The sequence below is a fragment of the Schistocerca cancellata genome, chromosome 5, assembly GCF_023864275.1.
Source record: "Schistocerca cancellata isolate TAMUIC-IGC-003103 chromosome 5, iqSchCanc2.1, whole genome shotgun sequence".
Lineage (NCBI taxonomy): Eukaryota > Metazoa > Arthropoda > Insecta > Orthoptera > Acrididae > Schistocerca > Schistocerca cancellata.
The window spans coordinates 92,368,797-92,388,549 of NC_064630.1; the positions used below are offsets into that span (position 1 = coordinate 92,368,797).

At 38.9% G+C, this 19,753-nt stretch overlaps 1 protein-coding gene across 1 annotated transcript in view; it reads left to right on the top strand.

Annotated features, from left to right (window-relative positions):
* The window catches only part of LOC126188380 (Down syndrome cell adhesion molecule-like protein Dscam2), a 445,363-nt gene that overhangs the window by 413,710 nt on the left and 11,900 nt on the right, over positions 1-19,753 (top strand). The window contains exons 25-27 of the mRNA XM_049929979.1: positions 2,931-3,065; positions 3,288-3,427; positions 9,542-9,680. Coding sequence (XP_049785936.1) covers positions 2,931-3,065; positions 3,288-3,427; positions 9,542-9,680 — 414 coding nt within the window. The remainder of the gene's footprint in view (positions 1-2,930; positions 3,066-3,287; positions 3,428-9,541; positions 9,681-19,753) is intronic.

A 19,753-nucleotide genomic window follows, 5' to 3' on the forward strand; every position in this document is an offset into this window, starting at 1 on the left:
ATATTGATCACTCTGACAAGATGAAGTCACCCTGACCTGCCTCCAAGTAAGATACTATTCGTTAATGCATTCCTTGGAATGAGTATTACACAGAATACCCAAAGCAAGGAGAGTATAAGAAGGAGATTGTCAAAAGCAAAGAAAGCTTTAATCAGTAAAGGAGTCTACTGAAATCAAATATTAATATGGTGTTGAGGAAGAAGTTTGGAAAATAAATGTCTGGAGCAGAGCATTGTATAGTAGTGAAATACTGACTATCAGAAATATTTGCAGGAAGAAACTTAAAATATCAAAAATTATATGGACAGATAAAGAACAAAATTAAGAATTACTAAAAAGAATAAATGAGGATAGAATTCTGTGGAAAACTCTTACCAGGAAAAGGGGCATGTTAGAGGGACATCTGCTTTGGGCTCAGGAATAGTTACCAAGGCACAGAAAGGAACAGTAGAGAGGAAAAAAATACTACAAGAAGACCACTACTAGGTCTGCCTCTGTAGCTGAGTGGTTGCATGTCTGTGGAAAATCTGGGTTCAAATCCCAGTATTACCAGGGATTTTTCCATGGTGGAGGACAGGAATGGTGTCCATTCAGTCTTATGATGCCAATTGAGGATGTGCTTGAATAAGAAGGAGCAGTTCCAGTGTCTGGAAAGCTGGGAGAGTGGCGTGCTGGCCCCAAGACCCGCCAAACAGCATCTGAATGACATTATATGGCAGAAAATAATTTATTGTTTTTAGTTTAGACCAAGACTAAAATGTGCAAAAGAGATTATAGAAGTTGTTGAGTGTAATAGTTAAACAGATATGAAAAGATGAGTGCAAGACAGGAAACACTGAAAAATGATATCAAACCTATCAAAAGACTGATGACAAAAAAAAAATTGCTGTTATTTGATTCCTTGGTGAGAGTAAAATTTTGTTTCTGTAGGAGTTTTGTGCCACAAACAGTATGGGTAGCCGGCCGGGGTGGCCAAGCGGTTAAAGGCGCTACAGTCCAGAACCGCGTGACCCCTACGGTCGCAGGTTCGAATCCTGCCTCGGGCATGGATGTGTGTGATGTCCTTAGGTTAGTTAGGTTTAAGTAGTTCTAAGTTCTAGGGGACTGATGACCTTAGACATTAAGTCCCATAGTGCTCAGAGCCATTTGAACCAGTATGGGTAGTGATTTGGTTTAATGAATCATAAATCTGTTGTCTCTGAGGCACATGTGGATGTAATCCATTACTCTCATGGTGGAAAAGTTCTGATAGCATCTAAGTGCTTTAGGAGTAAAGGAGATCACTCACTAAGAAGCAGAAATGGTGAAACGTTGACAGGTACAGGCATAAAAGAGAGTAAACTTGCTAGCTTTTGGAGTAAATCCTTTCTGAAACTTTAACACAACAACAACAACACACACACACACACACACACACACACACACACACCAATGTCCCTACATGGTGCCAGCTAGATACAAAATGATGTGCATCCAGCTGGCACCATGTACGCGCGCGCGTGTGTCGGCGCGCGCGTCTGTGTGTTTGTGTGTGTGTGTGTGTGTGTGTGTGTGTGTGTGTGTGTGTGTGTGTGTGTGTTGTATTATATTATAGTTTGACAAAGCATTTACTCTAAAAGCTAGCAAGTTTACTCTCTTTGTGTGTGTGTGTGTGTGTGTGTGTGTGTGTGTGTGTGTGTGTCAAAGACTAAACGCTTCTGCTTTTTGGTGACTGGTTTCCTTTACTCCTAAATTATCCAGTAACTTGGTTGTTAAATAATTTGCGTGACCATCCACAGTTTTAATAACTTCACTGGATGTTTCCAAGTAGAAAATTTTGATTAATCACATATCATCTTAGTGGCAACTCATAAAAAGCTGGAAAAGAACTGTGTTCACCTTTCATGTTACAGAATCCCAGTCAGGTGGAAATCTGTTGCCTGATTATCAACACATGTCCCTGTTGTCTGGATGAAGTTAAAGTATTTTTAGAGACCCAAGAAATGTTTGTGAGTAAGGAAATAAGAAAAATACCGTGGTGCGCAACATGACTCAATCTTATGCATTAGTTTTCAGTATCAGCTTACACTCTGCTGCTTATAGGATGAACATTCAATAAATAATTCAACTTTATGAAAAGATGTGGAATTTATTGTGGGACATGTGGAACATTCCCACTTCGGTCCCTAGGGAAACGGTATGTGGATGATGCAGAGGTTATTGATGCAGCATGAATTTGGCTCCAACATTGACTACTAGAGTGGTACAATGCAGGCATACAGGCACTCCCATTAATGTGGCATAAGGCCATCGTAATTGAATAGATATTATGTTGAAAAATAGGGTGGGAAATAATATGGAATACTGGAATCTGGAATAAAACCAGACAGTTTTTAGAAAAAAAGTGTTGCATTACTTATTGAATGCCCCTTGTAAAATTTCCTGAAAACATAGAGGATAATTTGCCTGAATTGGTCAGATAAAAACAAGGTTACAGTCGAAAAAACATCTCTGATGCTTAAAACAACTTCCTTGCATTCATTAACAATTCTCTGTGTAGGTCAGAAGTTACACTTTCATTAGAGTATTATACCCTTGATTAATTTTGAAACTCTGTTGTGAAATTACTTAAAGGAATTTAAGGTCTTTCACTTTTGTTGTATTAAATCAGGTAAAGTTACTAATGAGTTATGTATTTTCATTATTGCAACACACCAGAAAAGTTTTTACACTCAGGTTCTGACGCAGCTTGCGTATTTTGTAAATCTAGATGTAAAAGTGAGTGAATACTTCTCTTATTAGTAAGACAATACTAAATTGTAAAACATTGCTTCAAAGCTAGCAAAGAGGATAAAATAACTACAGTATTTGTGCCTTTGAATCATATATTTCTTAATTTGTCTTGTTATCTTTTCATGTGACTCATTGGCTTGTAAAATACCATATTTTAGGGGCAACCGTTTTAGAGCAAAACCGGCCACTGAAAGAGACCTTGGACAATCAGCAGAATGCCGAAGCTCAGAGGGAAAGATATTATGCCACAATCCACAAGGTAGCTTTGCAAGCTAGTGGTGATAAAATACCAGGTAAAGAAAGCCTCAGGACTGTCTGAGAGAAAATTTTCTTTGATGTTCTTCTGTACAGTGAAATTTCAAAAAAAACTGTAGTTTGACTGATGTGCACAGTTTCAGTGGGTAGTCATGTTTAGCCTCAAAGCAATTGTAATAATATGAGCATGTGGATACCTACACTCCATGGGATTTATGGTGTAGGTATGTGTTCTGATTTCAGTATGTTTGTTTTTGCAGAAACATCAGAGGACATATCACCATACGCAACATTCCAGCTATCAGGTCCTGGTGTAGACCCAAACAACACTCTTCTGCACAGTTTTATGTATCACGAACAAGCTATGACTGAAGGGTGTGCATCACCACCACCACATGCAGTATGTTCTTTTATTTACATACATTTTTGAACTCTGAGAAAAAATAATGCTCTCTCAAAGATTTTTCTAAATATTGTATAGTAATTTTATAATGAAAATAATCTCAGGAATATAGAGTTTAAGATCAAAAGAACATCTCTAAAAAAGGCGGCAAAAGACAAATGTGTATGTAAATAATTCAGTAAAAAATAAGAAGGGTTTTGAGGAAGCAAAACTATTGAAGGACTGGAGAAACTCATTTTTGTTGTGTTTCCGTGATCTCTGGTCATTATAGACTTTTAAGCCTGTTTTCCTACCCCGTTTTATGTCCTCCAAGACAGAAAAAAAACCGCTGATGTGTCAATAGCTATTGAATGTTTTATCAAAATGCTTCTGAGCACAAAGATTTGCCACAGGTATTTTATGATGACACTGTAATTTAAACTGCAATATCTTACAAACTGCATCTGTTTTTAGGCGTGCAAAACATGCTCACTTAACTAATTACGTTCACAGATAATGTCTCAGGGAGCAAGAGCTGTTTATCTGTAACATAAAGACTGCGTGTTAGGTGAGACAAAGAAGTAAGTTCTTCCTCTGCAAAATAGAATTCTCATATCAATTTCTGCCCTTGAATTAAAGTTAGTTACAGCTTCTCTCTTACCTTGTACAGAAATATAAGCTCACGCACATTTCACATCAATACCTTAGTGAACAATGCCTACATTACTCACATGTTATTATCAGAACAGGTTAGTATTTTCCTCTTCAATCCTCTTCTTTGCCTTAGTAATGCCCTTCTCAAACAAGTGAACAAGAATTTTTTTCCATTTGAATTGCTGTCTCTTTAAAGGATTATTAATAATCATATGTGCATCATCAACAATATAAAAATCCAGGTTTACACATGAACTCATCGCAGCCACCTTCATGAGAGAGTAAAGACACACAACACACTAACTTCCCCTGTGGTATCGTATTGTATTGTATTGTATTGTATTGTATTTATTGGTCCAGTAAATCTTACATGTACAGTACAGCACATCAGATATTGGACAGGTCAAAGTATATCTTACAATTAAAACACTTTAGAAACTAGAAAATTATGTTCACAAAATTTTACAGCACTTCATATACTGGGCAAGTCAATGTGTAAGTTATAATTAAACCACATTAGAAACTTGAAGTTTACAACTGAATACATGTATAAGCCAATATTAACGATTAAAGTATTTGCATGATCCTCTCTTAAGCTCTAAGGATTTTTGAGGAACTCTTCTACACTATGAACTGACATGTACACTAGAGAATTACATTCACAGAATTTTACTTCATATACTGGGCAAGTCACTATACAACTTATACTTGAACCCCATTATAAACTTGAGAATTACATCTGAATGTATTTATAGGCCAATATTAATGGTTACAGTATTTGCATAATCATCACTTAGACTCTCGAGGATTTTGGAGGAACTCTTCCACACTATAAAAGCAATGTGTCAACAGATATTCTTTTAATGCTGCTTTAAAATTTTTTACATCTGTCATTACTTTAATTTCTCTTGGCAATTTATTGTAGATAATTTTTCCATGGTGTAATGTTCCTTTTTGGCACAAACTGGTTTTTGTATGGAGTACATGAAAGTCAGTTTTCTGTCTTGTATTATGATGATGAACATTTTCATTTTTGGGGAGGATACTAGGATTTGTTATTGTATATTTCTTTATAAACATTGCACTTTCAAATAGGAAAATACATGGAAGGGGAAGAATCCCCATCCTTTTAAATAATGGTCTACATGGTTTGTTCCTTTTTTTTCCAGCCATGATTCTCACTATTCTTTTTTGCATCCTGAATAGTTTTAGGCAGGATGGCGAGTTACCCCAAAAAGTGATCCCATATTTTAGGACAGAATGTATATTAGAATAGTAAACTGTCATTAGACAGTCCTTATGACAGCAGTTTTCTAGCACTCTCATTAAATAACACATGGTACTTAGCTTCTTTAATATGTTGTCAATGTGAGTTTCCCATCTAAGATTATCCTGTAGCCAGATCCCCAGAAATTTTGTATTAGGCACACTTGCAATATCCGTGTCTGACATCTGAATTCTTATATCCTCTTCAATGTTTCTCTTGATATTATGAAAATTTAATGCTACTGTTTTGCTTTTATTTATTATTAGTTTGTTTTGGTTGAACCAGTTTACAACATTTGTTAATGCCTCAGACAGTCTTGTCTGTAGTATCTCTGCAGTCTTCCCGCTGACTAATATGCTTGTGTCATCTGCAAACTGGATAGTGCTATGGTACTGGTTGGCTGATGTTAGGTCATTTATATATATCAAAAATAGGATGGGGCCAAGTACCGAGCCCTGCGGTACTCCATATTTTACTGCTTTGTAATCAGAATAATGTCTTGTTGATTTATTTTCTTTGTGAAAATGTATTTCTACTACTTGCTTGCGGTCAGTAAGATATGATCTAAGCCAGCTGTTAGGCATACCTCTGATACCAATTCTTTCAAGCTTCTGCAGCAATAGAGTGTGGTCTATGATGTCAAAAGCCTTAGACAGATCAAGGCATATGCCAGTTACTTTTTGTCCACTATCAATTTTTTCAAGTACTTCACCCAGAAATTCATATATTGCTGTTTCTGTTGATCGGCCTTTCCGGAAGCCATGTTGGGTTGTGGATAATATTTTGCACTTTTCTAGAAAAACTAGCAACCTCTTATGAAAAATTTTTTCTATTATTTTAGAAAATGTAGATAGCAAGGCAATAGGTCTATAATTGGCTATGTCTTCTTTCTTACCCTTTTTGAACAGTGGTTTTAGTTTCACTGTCTTTAAGCAGGAAGGAAAGACTCCATTTGTTAATGAACTGTTGAAAATGTGGGCTAATGGTATTGCAATGAGGTCCCCCACATTTTTAATGACATAATCTGGAATCTCATCCACACCTGTTGAAAATTTTGTTTTTAACTCTCTTATTGATAGTATAATTTCCTTAGGGTTGGTTGGAGTAAGAAATAGGGAGTTGCAGTTTCTATTTTGATTGGATGGTGTTGTAGCAGGATTTTTATTTGAAGATTTTATGTCAGATAGTAATTTTCCACTAATATTTGCAAAGTATGTATTAAAAGCATTGGCTACTTCTTCTGGATTTGTAATTTTTTTGCCATCTTGGATTACCTGGAGATTTACATTTTGGGAGGTCTCGTTTCCTACTTGTTCTCTGACTATCTTCCACATGGCTTTCATTTTGTTCCTGGCCATTTTTATATGGTGATCATTTGTTGTTTTTTTAGATTCTTTTATGACTTTGTGAAGCACTCTCTTATAATTCTTGAAATGCACTAGAAATTCTTCTGTAACATTTTGTGTTTTTGAGATTTCATAAAGTCTCCTCTTTTCAGCACATGATATTTTAATGCCTTTCGTCAGCCATGTAACATTTCTTTTTTTAGTTTTTAATGTTTGGTTTTTAACTGAAAAAGAAATATTGAAATAATGGGAGAATATTTCCATGAACATGTCAAACTTTTTACATGTGTCCTCATAGTTGTCTATATCATTCCATGTTTCTTTTTTCAGTAAGTGCCTGAAGTGTTCTAGGTTGTGCTTGCTAAAATTTCTACCTTTTCTTGTCATTTGTTGTTCAGTATTTCCTGCAGTGTCTACTGGGAATTCAATAAACTGTGCATAATGATCACTGAAACCTGTATTCATATTTCCAGATTTGTATAAATATTTATCTGTATTTATTAGTATCTGATCTATAGCACTGCTTGACGATTTGGTGACTCTGGTGGGGGATTTGATAGTTTTATGTATGTTGTAGGTTTTTAATAAGGCCTCAAGGTTTAATCTGTCTTTTGAGTTCTTGTTGAAATCTATATTAAAATCACCACATATGATGGTTGTTTTACTAACTGTTTTTATACTGTTAAGTGCCTTCTCAAGATTTTCAACGAAAGTAGTTACGTTTCCATCTGGGCTTCTATATATGCAAATAACAATTATATTTAAATTTGTCAGTTCTGTAGCAGAAATTTCGAAGTTTTGCTCTTCCCCTAGCTGGTTAGTGAACTTTAAATTTTCGTGTTTGACGTCCTCTCTAACATATATGCATGTTCCTCCATGCATGGAGGTTTTCCTACAAAAAAAAGATGAAAGGGTAAAGCCCTCTATCCTTGTGTGATGTAACGTATTTTCGGATAACCAGTGCTCACTAACACATATAACAGACACTTCTTTTAGTTCATCTGATAACAATATTTCTATCTCACTAACTTTATTTGATAAGGATTGTACATTTTGGTGCAGGAGCATAAATTTCGACGATGACTTATTTACTAGGTTGTTTTGGCCTACCTTATGTTCGACAGCTGCACATGACATATCATTTTTAACACTTTTACAATTGAAGTTTTCTTTCCAGAGCGATGTTTTAGAAGATGAAATCAACATTTCTCTGGAATCACTTGCCATAAAAAACGTTGTGGTTCTTTCCTGTTTCGTGTTGGGCGAGTTGACTTGTAGTGTGATGGAGTTTCTGCTGTGATTTTTGGAGTTGTAATTTGAGGAACCGCAACCAGGCTAGATGGGGATCCTCTTCTTGCCGCTTCAACACTTCCTGAAGTCATTGGAGTAATATTCTCTTCATTTGAAATTGGTGATTCCGTTGCTGCTGCTGCTGCAATTGGAGGCTGCACTAAGCCTGGCTGATTTCGGTTTAATTGTTCCATGATTGCATCGCACAGTGCTACTTTCCCTTTCTTGTTTCTGTGCAATCCATGGGTAGTGAAATTCTCTCTTTTTTGACTGTCTGCATTAATATATGTCACATTGCTGAAGAGCTTACATATTTTCTCGAACTTCCGGTTAGTTGCTTCGATTTCTGCATTCACACACGATGTTTTGATGAGATCATGTCTCATAGGGATGCTTATCACGAAAACTTTCATGTCCATAACTTTTGCCAATGTTTCCCTTAAAGATCGCAAAGCGAATTTTGCCTCGTTCTTGTAGACATCGTTTGCGCCAGCTAAAATAATGCAAGAGTTACAACTTCCATGGTTACTGTGTGTGTCAATATGCTGAGTAACTTCTCGCAGTGGAGCACCTGGCTTCACAAATCCAATAACACTTTCATTTATTAGTTTTTCGTTCATGATCTTTGCCAGTCCTTTTCCATGACTATCAGAAAATAAATAAATAATGCCAGCATCTTGTTTTTTACGTTGACTGTTTTCGTTTGTTGTTTTCGGTTCCGAAACTTTCGTTTGTATATCTGCTTCACTTTGTCTGTTCGTTTTTTCTGATAGCACACTGAATCTGTTTTTGCACACGATATTAGAATCAGTCAATAACTTTCTTTGAGAATTTGACAGTTTACTTTTCACTACCGGTATGTTTGGAAGTTCGCGATTTCGAGGAAAGTTTGATCTGTTTTCATGCTTTTCCGCTACCATGCTATAGTTGTTTGTTTGCACACGTTTTTGTTTACTTTCAATTCCTTGCAACAGTTTTTCTTCAGATGGCTGTATTCCATGATTTACTACACTCGATTTTTGCACACTGTTTTTTTGTATTAAAGTTACACTGCTTCTTTGAGATTTATCTTCCTGGATAGAGTTTTCTTCGGTCACTGATTCCCATTTTCCTGTGGAGGCCGTGTCTTCTTGCTTCCCGTATTTTCCCGATTGAAGTTCTTTTATATCCTGTTTTAGAGTACCGATTATGAATTGTAGACTTTTTATACGTTCATTTAGCTTTGATATCTCGTCCTTACAACTCATACACGATTTCTTTTTTCCATCGAATTTTACTTTTTTTTGCGGAGATACACGATTTACTTTAACACTAGCCGCCATCTTGAATATGTCTTTGTTCCAGGCCAAGGGTTACACCTGTAAGTACATAATTTGATTGATGCATTCTTACATTTAGGCATATCCTTAAACTTTCTCTCATAACCTTCATCTTTTTTAATTAAAAGTTTGACACACCTCTTTCACCAGTAAGTAAATTCCAATTTATGTACCTGTGAACACAATGTTTTCCAGTTTCATCTTCCAGATCCTACATTATTTATTACTATAAAATTGGTACTGTGTATAATTTCAGGTAATAAAAACTGCAACAAGGAGAAGAGGAAGTAGGAAAACTGAGGTGGATTCTGATGAATCAGATTCAGACCCTGATCAGTTGACATCTAGTCGAACAGAGTCTTCCAATCAGCTTGATGCAGCAAAGATAAAACACAGTAAGTGAGCATATTCTTTATTGGTTGTAAACCAAAATTATCTTGAGATTTGTTGCATTTGATATCTCTCTCTCTCTCTCTCTCTCTCTCTCTCTCTCTCTCTAACACACACACACACACACACACACACACACACACACACACACACACACAGAGAGGGGGGGGGGGTGATTGTAATGTAGATTAACGACAACTTAGTACACAATATTAGATGCGATCTCAGAGTTTTTGCAGTTATTGTATTTAGCTATGAGGAAGCTTTATCCAATAAAAACAGAATTAATATCTAGTCAGGTCTATACAGAATGTTACAGAAAAGACTGACAAGTAGCTCTAATGTAAAGGAATGTAAAGTTAAAGTTCTGTTAACAAATGTATTAATTCATAATTACACAATGGAAAAGTCAGGATGAAATGTAACAATATTGTGAAAAGGATAGCTGCTACTCCCCATATAGTGGAGATACTGAGTCAAAGATAGGCACAACAAAAAGACTGTCACAAAACGAGCTTTTGGCCAACAAGGCCTTTGTCAAAAATAGATGACAAACATGTGCACACACACACACACACACACACACACAAATGCAACTCACACTCACATGACCACAGCCACTGGCAGCTGAAGCCTTTTCATAAGATTCATAACTCATGATTATAATAGTAATTTTTCTAGAAGGTGATCTATACACAAACCAACTGGGGCTCACCCAGTTTATTCACAACAAGGGATGTAGACAGGATGTTTCTTGGAAACACTCCATATTCCAAGTCACTGGTGTGGTCTCATCCGAGGGTGCTCCTCATGAAAAGTGCCCACTGCTTAGTCATGGCACAGTGGTCAACAGTAATGTAGTGCCACCTATTCGGTTCCTAGTGGCATTAGGTTGCCCCACTATGTCCCCTGCCTTCCATCTCCCCCACCCCCACCCCCTTCGCCCTGCCCTCCAATGTGCTAGAAGATGCAGGAGGCAGGAGATGTGAGGGCTAGACGAGCTGCCACCATGAAAGTCAGTGGACATCAGTGCAGAAGGCCTGGGCAGGACAACACTTGATAGAAGATGCATGAGTCACCACAGAACAAGAATGTCCACTAGGGGCAGAGGAGCAGATGTCAGGGTTGAGCTTGGCTTTGATAGTGCCGCAGAAGCTCATGGATAGAGGCCATGGTATACATTAAGGACCTGGGTGGGCAGAGAATGTTCCCCTAGTGGGTAGTGCCTGAACTGATTGACCCACACTGAGGTGCCCATTCAGAAGGGAGAGCACTTGGCGATGACAGGCACTTTTGGTGGACACGGTGTTTCAAAGAGGGTGAGGTGAGAGTGGTCATAAAGCCACTCTGCTGGACTGCAGCCCTCATCAGGGTGGCCCTTCATGCTGTTAAAAAATGCAGATGGCATTAGGTGTGGTGTTAGACATCGTTTCCTTAAAGATGCAGATAATGTGTTCCACACCACTGTTGGAGGCTGGGTGAAGGGTGCAGTGCAAAGGTGTTGAACTCTGTTATGTGTGCAAAACCATTTGAAGTTGTAGGAGGTTAACGGTGTTCCATTAACCCAAAACCAAAGCCTGTGGGTTGCCTTCAAGAGAAAAGATTATTTTTTCCAAGGCAACAATAGTAGTGGCAGTAGGGACCTGAGTGATGGGAAACACTAAAGGGCAGTGAGAAAACAAATCAGTCACAGTCAACCACATGGAGATCAAAACTGACACAGCAAAACCTAAGTGGATACATTCTCACATCTCTGCAGTATTGAGCCAGGGATAGAACTGATGGAGAGGTGCAGTTTGATGGGCATGACAGGTGAAACATTCGTAGATCAGGTCCTCAGTGTCAGAATCAATATTTTTCCGTGCTACATTCTGTTGTGACAAGCTTCTCATCTGAAACACATCTCAGTGGGCATTGTGCAGGATGCACAGCACTTATGGCCAAAGAGAGAGAGGAGTAAGGAAGGGGCAGTGGTTCTTGTCCAAGACCCAAAACAGGACCCCTCAGTTGAGATGCAGTTGATGTTGCCATGGCCATTAGAGTCTAAATTTGGGGCTGGCAGACATCTCCAGCCACCTGTGTTGTACAAAGTGACCAAGGCAATATAACATCAGGATCTTGTGAGTGGTGGATGCAATGTCACGCAATCCCATCTGGTAAGTCTCTGCTGACCTAGGATTCTGGGCACTTTTCCAAACTCTACCCCTTTTCTTAAACCTCACCAGTCCTTTTCCTTCACCTGTCTTCCTTTCTCTTCAACCCTTCTGCCAGAAAAAGGAGTCACTGACTCAAAAGCTTGCACACGTAATATCTTTTATGTGTGTGTTCTCCTGCTGATGCTAGGTTAGTAGATTATTTTATCTGTCCAATTACATTATGTTTTGAAAAATTGATTATTTTCATTGATATAGTGTTTAGAGAAAGGCTGAAACAGCTGAATCCAGATCTGAGTCTAAATGGATACACACCAGTTCATGTTGATCAAATGCTGGATCGGAAATCAAGACTGTGTGTCAGCATTTGTATTTAACGTCTCTGCATGATAGTGGATAGAGAAATGACAATTATACCAGTAAAACATCCAGCACCATAAGTGATAGGTGATCTGGTGTGGCAAGCAATATGGTGAGCAATGGGTGTCAATCAGTGATGACGAAATTTCTGTCAATAAAGGAATAATTTAAATTTCTGACCTGTGTAAACAGTAGCAAGGGCTTCCTGCTCTATTTGAGAATATCTTCTAACCTTATGCAATAGGGTACTCTGTGGTGTCAGTGTATTTATGGGATAGGGCTGTCCTGATAATATGAGCAGTTGCTACAACCAGAGGCAGACCAGTGACTACTTAAGGCAATCTTTTAAAGTCTAGGAAGCATGTTGACAGCAAGGTGACCACTCAAAATGTGCACTTATTTCAATGGGCAACGGAATTCTTCTAGGTTTGCTATGTATTGGCCATAATAGTTGATCTTACCCAAGATGAACTTCTACGTATTTTATATTCATGGGGGGGGGGGGGGGGGGGGGGGGGGGTATTTATCAGTTGCCACAACATAATCCCTTATTAGTTCCAGTCCATTTGCTGAGATATCAAGGAAGTCATGAAACCGGTTGCATTCAAGTCCTTTTGCTGCCATTCTCTGAAAACAAGTTCTAGGTTGTTGGGGTGATCCCCTGGAGTTGCAGCTGTGACCAAGATAGCATCAAAGTATGTGGCACAGGTGGGAATATCTTGCAGTAACTGAAGAATCCACAACCCTCTGGCCATCCCCATGATCCTCCCAAAGCTGATTGCAGAACGATTCTACTGTTGCCATCATACATTTCACATGAGGATGATGAAGATATATGAGAGACTAGGGCTGGTACGGAGGTATATAGACATTTGTTTTTCCCTTGCTTTAGTTATGAGTGGAGCAGTACAGGAAACAACTAGTAGTGATACAAGGTATCCTCCACTGTGCACCATATGGTGGCTCGTGGAGTAAGTATGAAGATGTAGATGACAACCATATGCCCAAAGGTTTGTCTCAGCTACTTGAAAAAGTGGTGACTCTAACTTAGGTAGATTGGGTTAGTAAGACACATACACTCCAGTGAACAACAGGAACCTCACAGGGCGTTCGCCAAAGAACACATCTAAGTACATTTGCTGTGCTCTGCTCTGAGAAGCGTGCACTTCCATAGAGTGATCGCTCACTTGGTTTACTTCAGCAGGTTGGGGCAATATCTGCAGCACAACTGTTAAAGCATACCTGTTGCAAGGGCCTGATTGATGCACCCTGTTGCCACTCGTATAGTTTTTCTGGGATCTTCTGAACCGTGGATCCAATGAAGCCTACTCCAGAGGTGGTGTAATGTTCTGCACAACTTGTCCCAGAGAGCTGAATGCCACAATGTCTTCTTCCATCCTAAACAAACTTTGGGCTTGGCTATTTGTATTGCTTCCATCAGAGAAGGATCTGATTTCCTCAGTACATGGTTTCTCATTTCTGAGTTGGGCTTAATGTGCACTGTAATGTTCCTGATTAAAGAATTCGCTTAGTTGTATCTGCATGAACATCTGAAATTGCAATTGATACTTAATCCAGGTAGGTCAGCATCCCAGTCCACATAAGATTGATTGGGGTCCTTTTTTGCTGCCAATATTCTGACCTGCCTCAAATGTTTTTTGTCAAAAAATGTCCGTGTTGTAAAAGACATAAACAAATCAAGTTCCACCCGATTTGTTAATGGCTCCAATATCTACATGAGGTGATACAGTTTGAAAGTGTCAGGCAATAACATAGACTATTGTCTTTTCAAATTGGAAATTGGACAAGCCAGGAAAAAAAACGCAATTGTTGACAGTAATCATCCCATTATTCATAATGTTCATTAAATGGTGGAAAAACCATAGACATTGGTGAGGTTAGAGATAGTCCTGCTACATTTGTTAATGCTTGGACCACCTGCAGTATAGCTTTCATTAGCTGCTGATAATCCTGTGTGGTTTGCTTTAGTAATTCTTGTAAGTGTTCAACCTGCACTCTCACTGAATTACAAAAATGTTGAATGTCCGCATGCATGTGTCGTGGCTCGCACCTGTACTGCCACTTTTGTAAAAGTTGATCTATACTAACAACCAACGGGTACTTGTCCTGGTTTATTCACAACAAGAGATACATGTAGGTTGCTGCTTGTAAACATTGCAAGCTATCTCAAGCCTGTATTACAAAGCGAAATCCAGTCCACACTGTATGGGAGTTCTGCCTATGGCAATACTGCCCATAATATAAACATCTTAACCATACCAATAGCACACTTGTTTCACACTCAGCAAACCACATCACGGCTGACTCAGGCTGATCTTGGGCTGGCTTTCATGCCAGATTCTGGTATGATCTCATGATTATAAGCTCCCTGGAATTAGTGAATGATGTTAGGTGAGCAATTTTGGCTGGTGCCACTACATGAATAACAATTAGTAACCTTGATATCCCTTCATCCTTACAACTGGTGGGTCACCATCATCCTGACATTTGAATGAGATGGCCTCTGTTTTTAACTTTACCCAAACTATCCATCTCTCTCCCGAGGAAGGATCTAATAGTTATTAAAGCTAGGAAGTGTCTTGAGCGTTAATATGTGTCTATTGGCACTACCAAATATTTTGCCTCCTGAAATAACATACTAGCCAGCAATTTGAAAAAGGTAACTTAATTTGCAATTATCATTTCCCACTCATTTGTTCATCTGTCGAAAAAATGCTGGGAAATCCTTTCCAAAGATGTGTTATGTCTTTTATTGGTCGTTTCTCCATTGGAGTTTAGATACTGTCTCGTAATTTTGTAATGTTGTTGATTATGTTGCTATAGGGAAAAAAAGCATTTCTTTATTGTGTCCCTCATATCTTGCTGCAGTTAGAGATTCAGGGTGTTTAAAAAAAAATGACCTGATTTTGGATGGTAATAATTATGGAACTTGGGATATGCTGGCAAGGAAATGTGTATTGTGTGAATGACCAGGACCTGAAGTTCCACAAAATCGCCATTAGATGTCAGTCAGTGCTGCTTCTCAGTTTTCAGACAGCTAGAAGTAAGATGGCACCAACTCAACAGAAGGTGTTTTGTGTGCTGCAGTTTACAAAGTCAGTGATTTTTGTCCAGTGTGCTTTTCTTTGGTGTTTTGGCATTGATCCATCTGCTCCAGAAAACATTTGTCATTAGTTTCACCAATTTGAAGTGATAGAATGCTTGCACACAGGTAAGAGTCCAGGTCGACCTCCCACTTCTGATGTCGTGGTCAAAAGAATTCATCAAATTTTCGAGCAGAGTTCACGGAAGTCTACTCATCATGCAAGCAGCAATGCCTCATATGGTTGTCTGGCAATTGTTAAGATGTCTTATAGTCTATAAAAAATACAGATTGTAATTAGTGCAAGCTCTTTGGGTCAGTGAGAAAAGGAAATTGGTTGACTTCAGTAATGTTCTGTTAGAGGAAATGGAAGACTGTTATTTTTCAGTGATGAAGCAACTTTATTGAGCATAAAAAAGACTCACCTGAAATCTTTAAATGCTACAGAATCAGCTTTTTCCACAACTTCAGTAGGACTCCAGTGACTTCATTTTCCAACAGGATGGAGCTCCACCACACTGGCTCAACAACATGCATCAGTTTCTCAATGACACTCTGCCTCAACACTGGAAAGGGCACAGTGGACCCTGAGACACTCCCCTACATACTTGAGCTCCAAGATCTCCAGACGTGACCCCCTGTGATTTTTTCTTTTGGAAATATGTGAAGAAAACTGTGTTCATCTTGTCTTTACCTCATGACATAGAAATAGTGAAGAACAGACTAACAGCTGCCTTTGATGGGATAGGTGTTGTTAGCAACTGGATTGGAATAGGTGGTGGTGGGAGGATGTATGGGACAGATCTTGAATCTAGGTCGATTACAGGGGTATGAGCAATGAGATAAGGGATTGGGAGCAGGGGTTGTTCAAAAATGGCTCTGAGCACTATGGGACTTAACTTCTAAGGTCATCAGTCCCCGAGAACTTAGAACTACTTAAACCTAACTAACCTAAGGACATCACACACATCCATGCCCGAGGCAGGATTCGAACCTGCGACCGTAGCGGTCGCGCGGTTCCAGAGAGCAGGGGTTGTGTAAGGATGGACAAGTACATTGTGTAAGTTCGGTGGACGTCGGATGGAATACCATTGCGGAAGGGGTGGGCAGGACAGTATTGTTTGCTTAGGCTTTGACTACTTATAATCATGCCTGGGAATGGGGGACATGCTAAACGTAATCTTTCCCACCCTCCCTAAGTGGGTATTGCCCCCCCTCCCCCCCAATCTATAAAATATCCCAGCTCATCTTTACACCCCACCCACCCTTAACCCCGTGCCACATAAGTCATACCACTATGGAAAACCCATACTCAAGATCTGTCTGATGTTCCCATCCAGCACATCCTTAGTCAGTCATATCATGGCCATATCCTATCCTATTAATGGCAGGTCCACCTGGGACAGGAGTCATATCGTATACCAGCCCTGCTGTGTTTTGTGAGGGAATGACCACCAACCATCTGCCCATCTGAACAAAGGGCCACTGTCTACCTGTGGTCAAGATTGTGTTTATACCCAGTGGCAGAAGAACCAGCTGAGCACTACATGCTTGCTTTCAGTTACTGCTTCACAACCTATGCTGTCAGGATCCTTGCTCCAAACACCAGATTCTAGGAATTAGGTATACACAAATTGTCTTCATAACATATTATTTGATCCCATAGTCCTATTCTCAGTCTGCACTTGTCACATACCCAGAACCTCTCCCAGCCCATAACCCTAAATTCATTCATCTTGCTCTAACACATTTCTCTCCACAGTGTGCAACTCCCCTTGCCTAGAGCCAGAATGAACCTCCGATGCCACATTCCTATATCTCGTACGCCTGCTGCCTTTTCCATGTAGCTTTCAACCACTCTTCCCCATCCCTCTCTCCTGCTCTCCATTTCCTTGGTCCCCTAATACATACTGCCTGACACTGTCCCCACACCCCAGTTGAGCTGCAGTGGTGGTGCAGTTTACTGGGTGGGGGCAATGTAGTTGTTTGTGTATGTGTGTGTGTGTGTGTGTGTGTGTGTGTGTGTGTGTGTGTGTGTGTGTGTGCGCATGTATTATGTTAGCTCTGAAGGAGAAAGCTAGCAATGTACTCCACCTTTATTTATGTGCCTGTGGACAAGTCAACTAGAAGATTAATTGATGTTTTCACTTCTGCTGTTATTTATTGTCTGTATCAGCTTCCCTGATTGTTATATTCTTTTGCAATCAGTAGTTGCACTACATTATTTTTTGTGGTTGCCAGATGTAGTTTTTCATGTGTCTTTTTCCAGTATATCACAAACTGATATTCAAAATTCAAATATGTGTGGAGTAGCTACTATATCTTGTGACCAAAACTGAATTTTTCTGTGAGAATTTATGGCTTAGATATATTGCATTATCATAGATGCAGCATATGCAAAAAGGAGGTTTGAAGGGGTGAGTGTGAGTTTCTGAACCACAGGCAGTGGTAGCAATATTTGTACTGGAGAACACTATGGTCATCCAGAAGAGGTCTGTATTTGGTTGTGTAAATTGCCACCAAGCTGAAAACAGAAGCAGAAAATAAAATAAAGAAGCAATGAACATTCAGAAATGTCCTATAAATATCTTGATCCAGATCCTAATTGTAAATCTTCTCCATGTCCACATTTTCATTGCTATTTATTTTTCCTGTGCTTTTCCTCTTTTCTTGTTGTTCACGTGTCACTTTAGCAGAGAGCACTGTGCAGACAAAATATTTGTGAAACAACTTCTTTGTTTTAATGATCAGTAATTTCACAGCATGCTGATGCATTAGTTTCTTACTTAGTGGTCCTATACATCCACTCACTTGTTGAAATATCTGCACCGAAAGACTAGAAAGTAGCATAGGTTACACCAATACTCAAGAAAGCAAATACGAGTAATCCTCTGAATTACAGACCAATATCACTTAGGCCTATGTAAATTTGCTGTAGGGTCTCGGAATCTGTGTCCGAACTTCATGAATTACATTGAGAAAATGATTTGTTGACAAATAGCCAACCCGAATTCAGGAAATATAGTTCTTGTGAAACACAACTAGCTCTTTATTCTCACAATGTAATGAATGCTAGCAAGAGGGGATGTCAAACTGATTCCATATTTTTAGATTTTGACATCATTCCTCACAAGGGACTTCTGCTCATATTCCATTCCTGAGGAGTATCATCTCAGTTGTGTGACTGGATTCATGATTTCCTGTCAGAAAGTTAACAGTTCCTAGTAACTAACAGAAAACATTGAGTAAAATAGAAGTAATACCTGTTGTTACTTGCAGATGATGCTGTGATTTACTGTCTTGTAAAGTCATCAGATGATCAAAACCAATTCCAAAATGAGCTAGACAAGATATCTGTATGGTGGGAAAAGTGGTAGTTGATTCCAAATAATGAAAAGTGTGAAGTCATCCGTATGAATACTAAAAGGAATCTGCTAAATTTCAGTTACATAACAAATCACACAAATCTAAAGGCTGTGAATTCAGCTAAATTCTTAGGGATTACAATTTCAAATAACTTAAATTGGATTGATCACAAAGATAATGTTGTAGGGAAAATGAACCAAAGACTGCAATTTATTGGCAGAACACTTAGAAAATGCACAGTTCTACAAAGAGGCTTGTCCATCCTCTTCTGGAGTATTGCTGTGTAGTGTGGATTCACATCAGATAGGATTGAAAGAGGACATTGAAAAAGTTCAAAGAAAGACAGCACATTTTGTTATCATGAAATAGGGGAGAGAGTGACATGGATATAACATGCAATTTAGGGTGGCAATCATCAAAACAAAGGCGTTTTTCACTTTGGCAGATCTTCCCATGAAATTTCAATGATCATTGTAATAAAATAAGAAAAATTGGAGCTTGCATGGCAAGAGTTAAGTGTTCTTTTTCCTTTGTACTGTTCAAGAGTGGAACGGTAGAAAAATGTGTTGAAGATGGTTCAGTGAACAGTCTGCCAGGCACTTAATCATGTAGACGTAGATCATGAATTTGCTCACTGAGAGACTTCTCGTGCCCTGGAAAATGCAATTTGTAATGACTATCCATTTTCTAATGACTATCCATTTTCTAATTCAGGAGTTTATCTCTTGTTTTCAAAAATGATTCTCGCTAAATACATTTATATCTGTACATTAAAGTGTCCGCCTGCTTAGCTGGGTGGTAATGTGCTCACTTCCCAGGCAAGTGGGCCTGGGTTAGATTCCCCGCCGGGTTGTGAAACACAACTAGCTCTTTATTCTCACAATGTAATGAATGCTATCATTTCATCCTCATCACCGCCACACAAGTCACCCAATGTGGCATCAAATGGAATAAGACTTGCACTTGGCAGCTGAACTTCCCAAGATGGGGCGTTCTGGCCAACAATGCCATACGCTCCTTTCATTTTTGTGTACATTAAAGTATCTGCAAAATCCTGAAAACAACTTGAGACATGGCAATAATATGTGCACTGTAA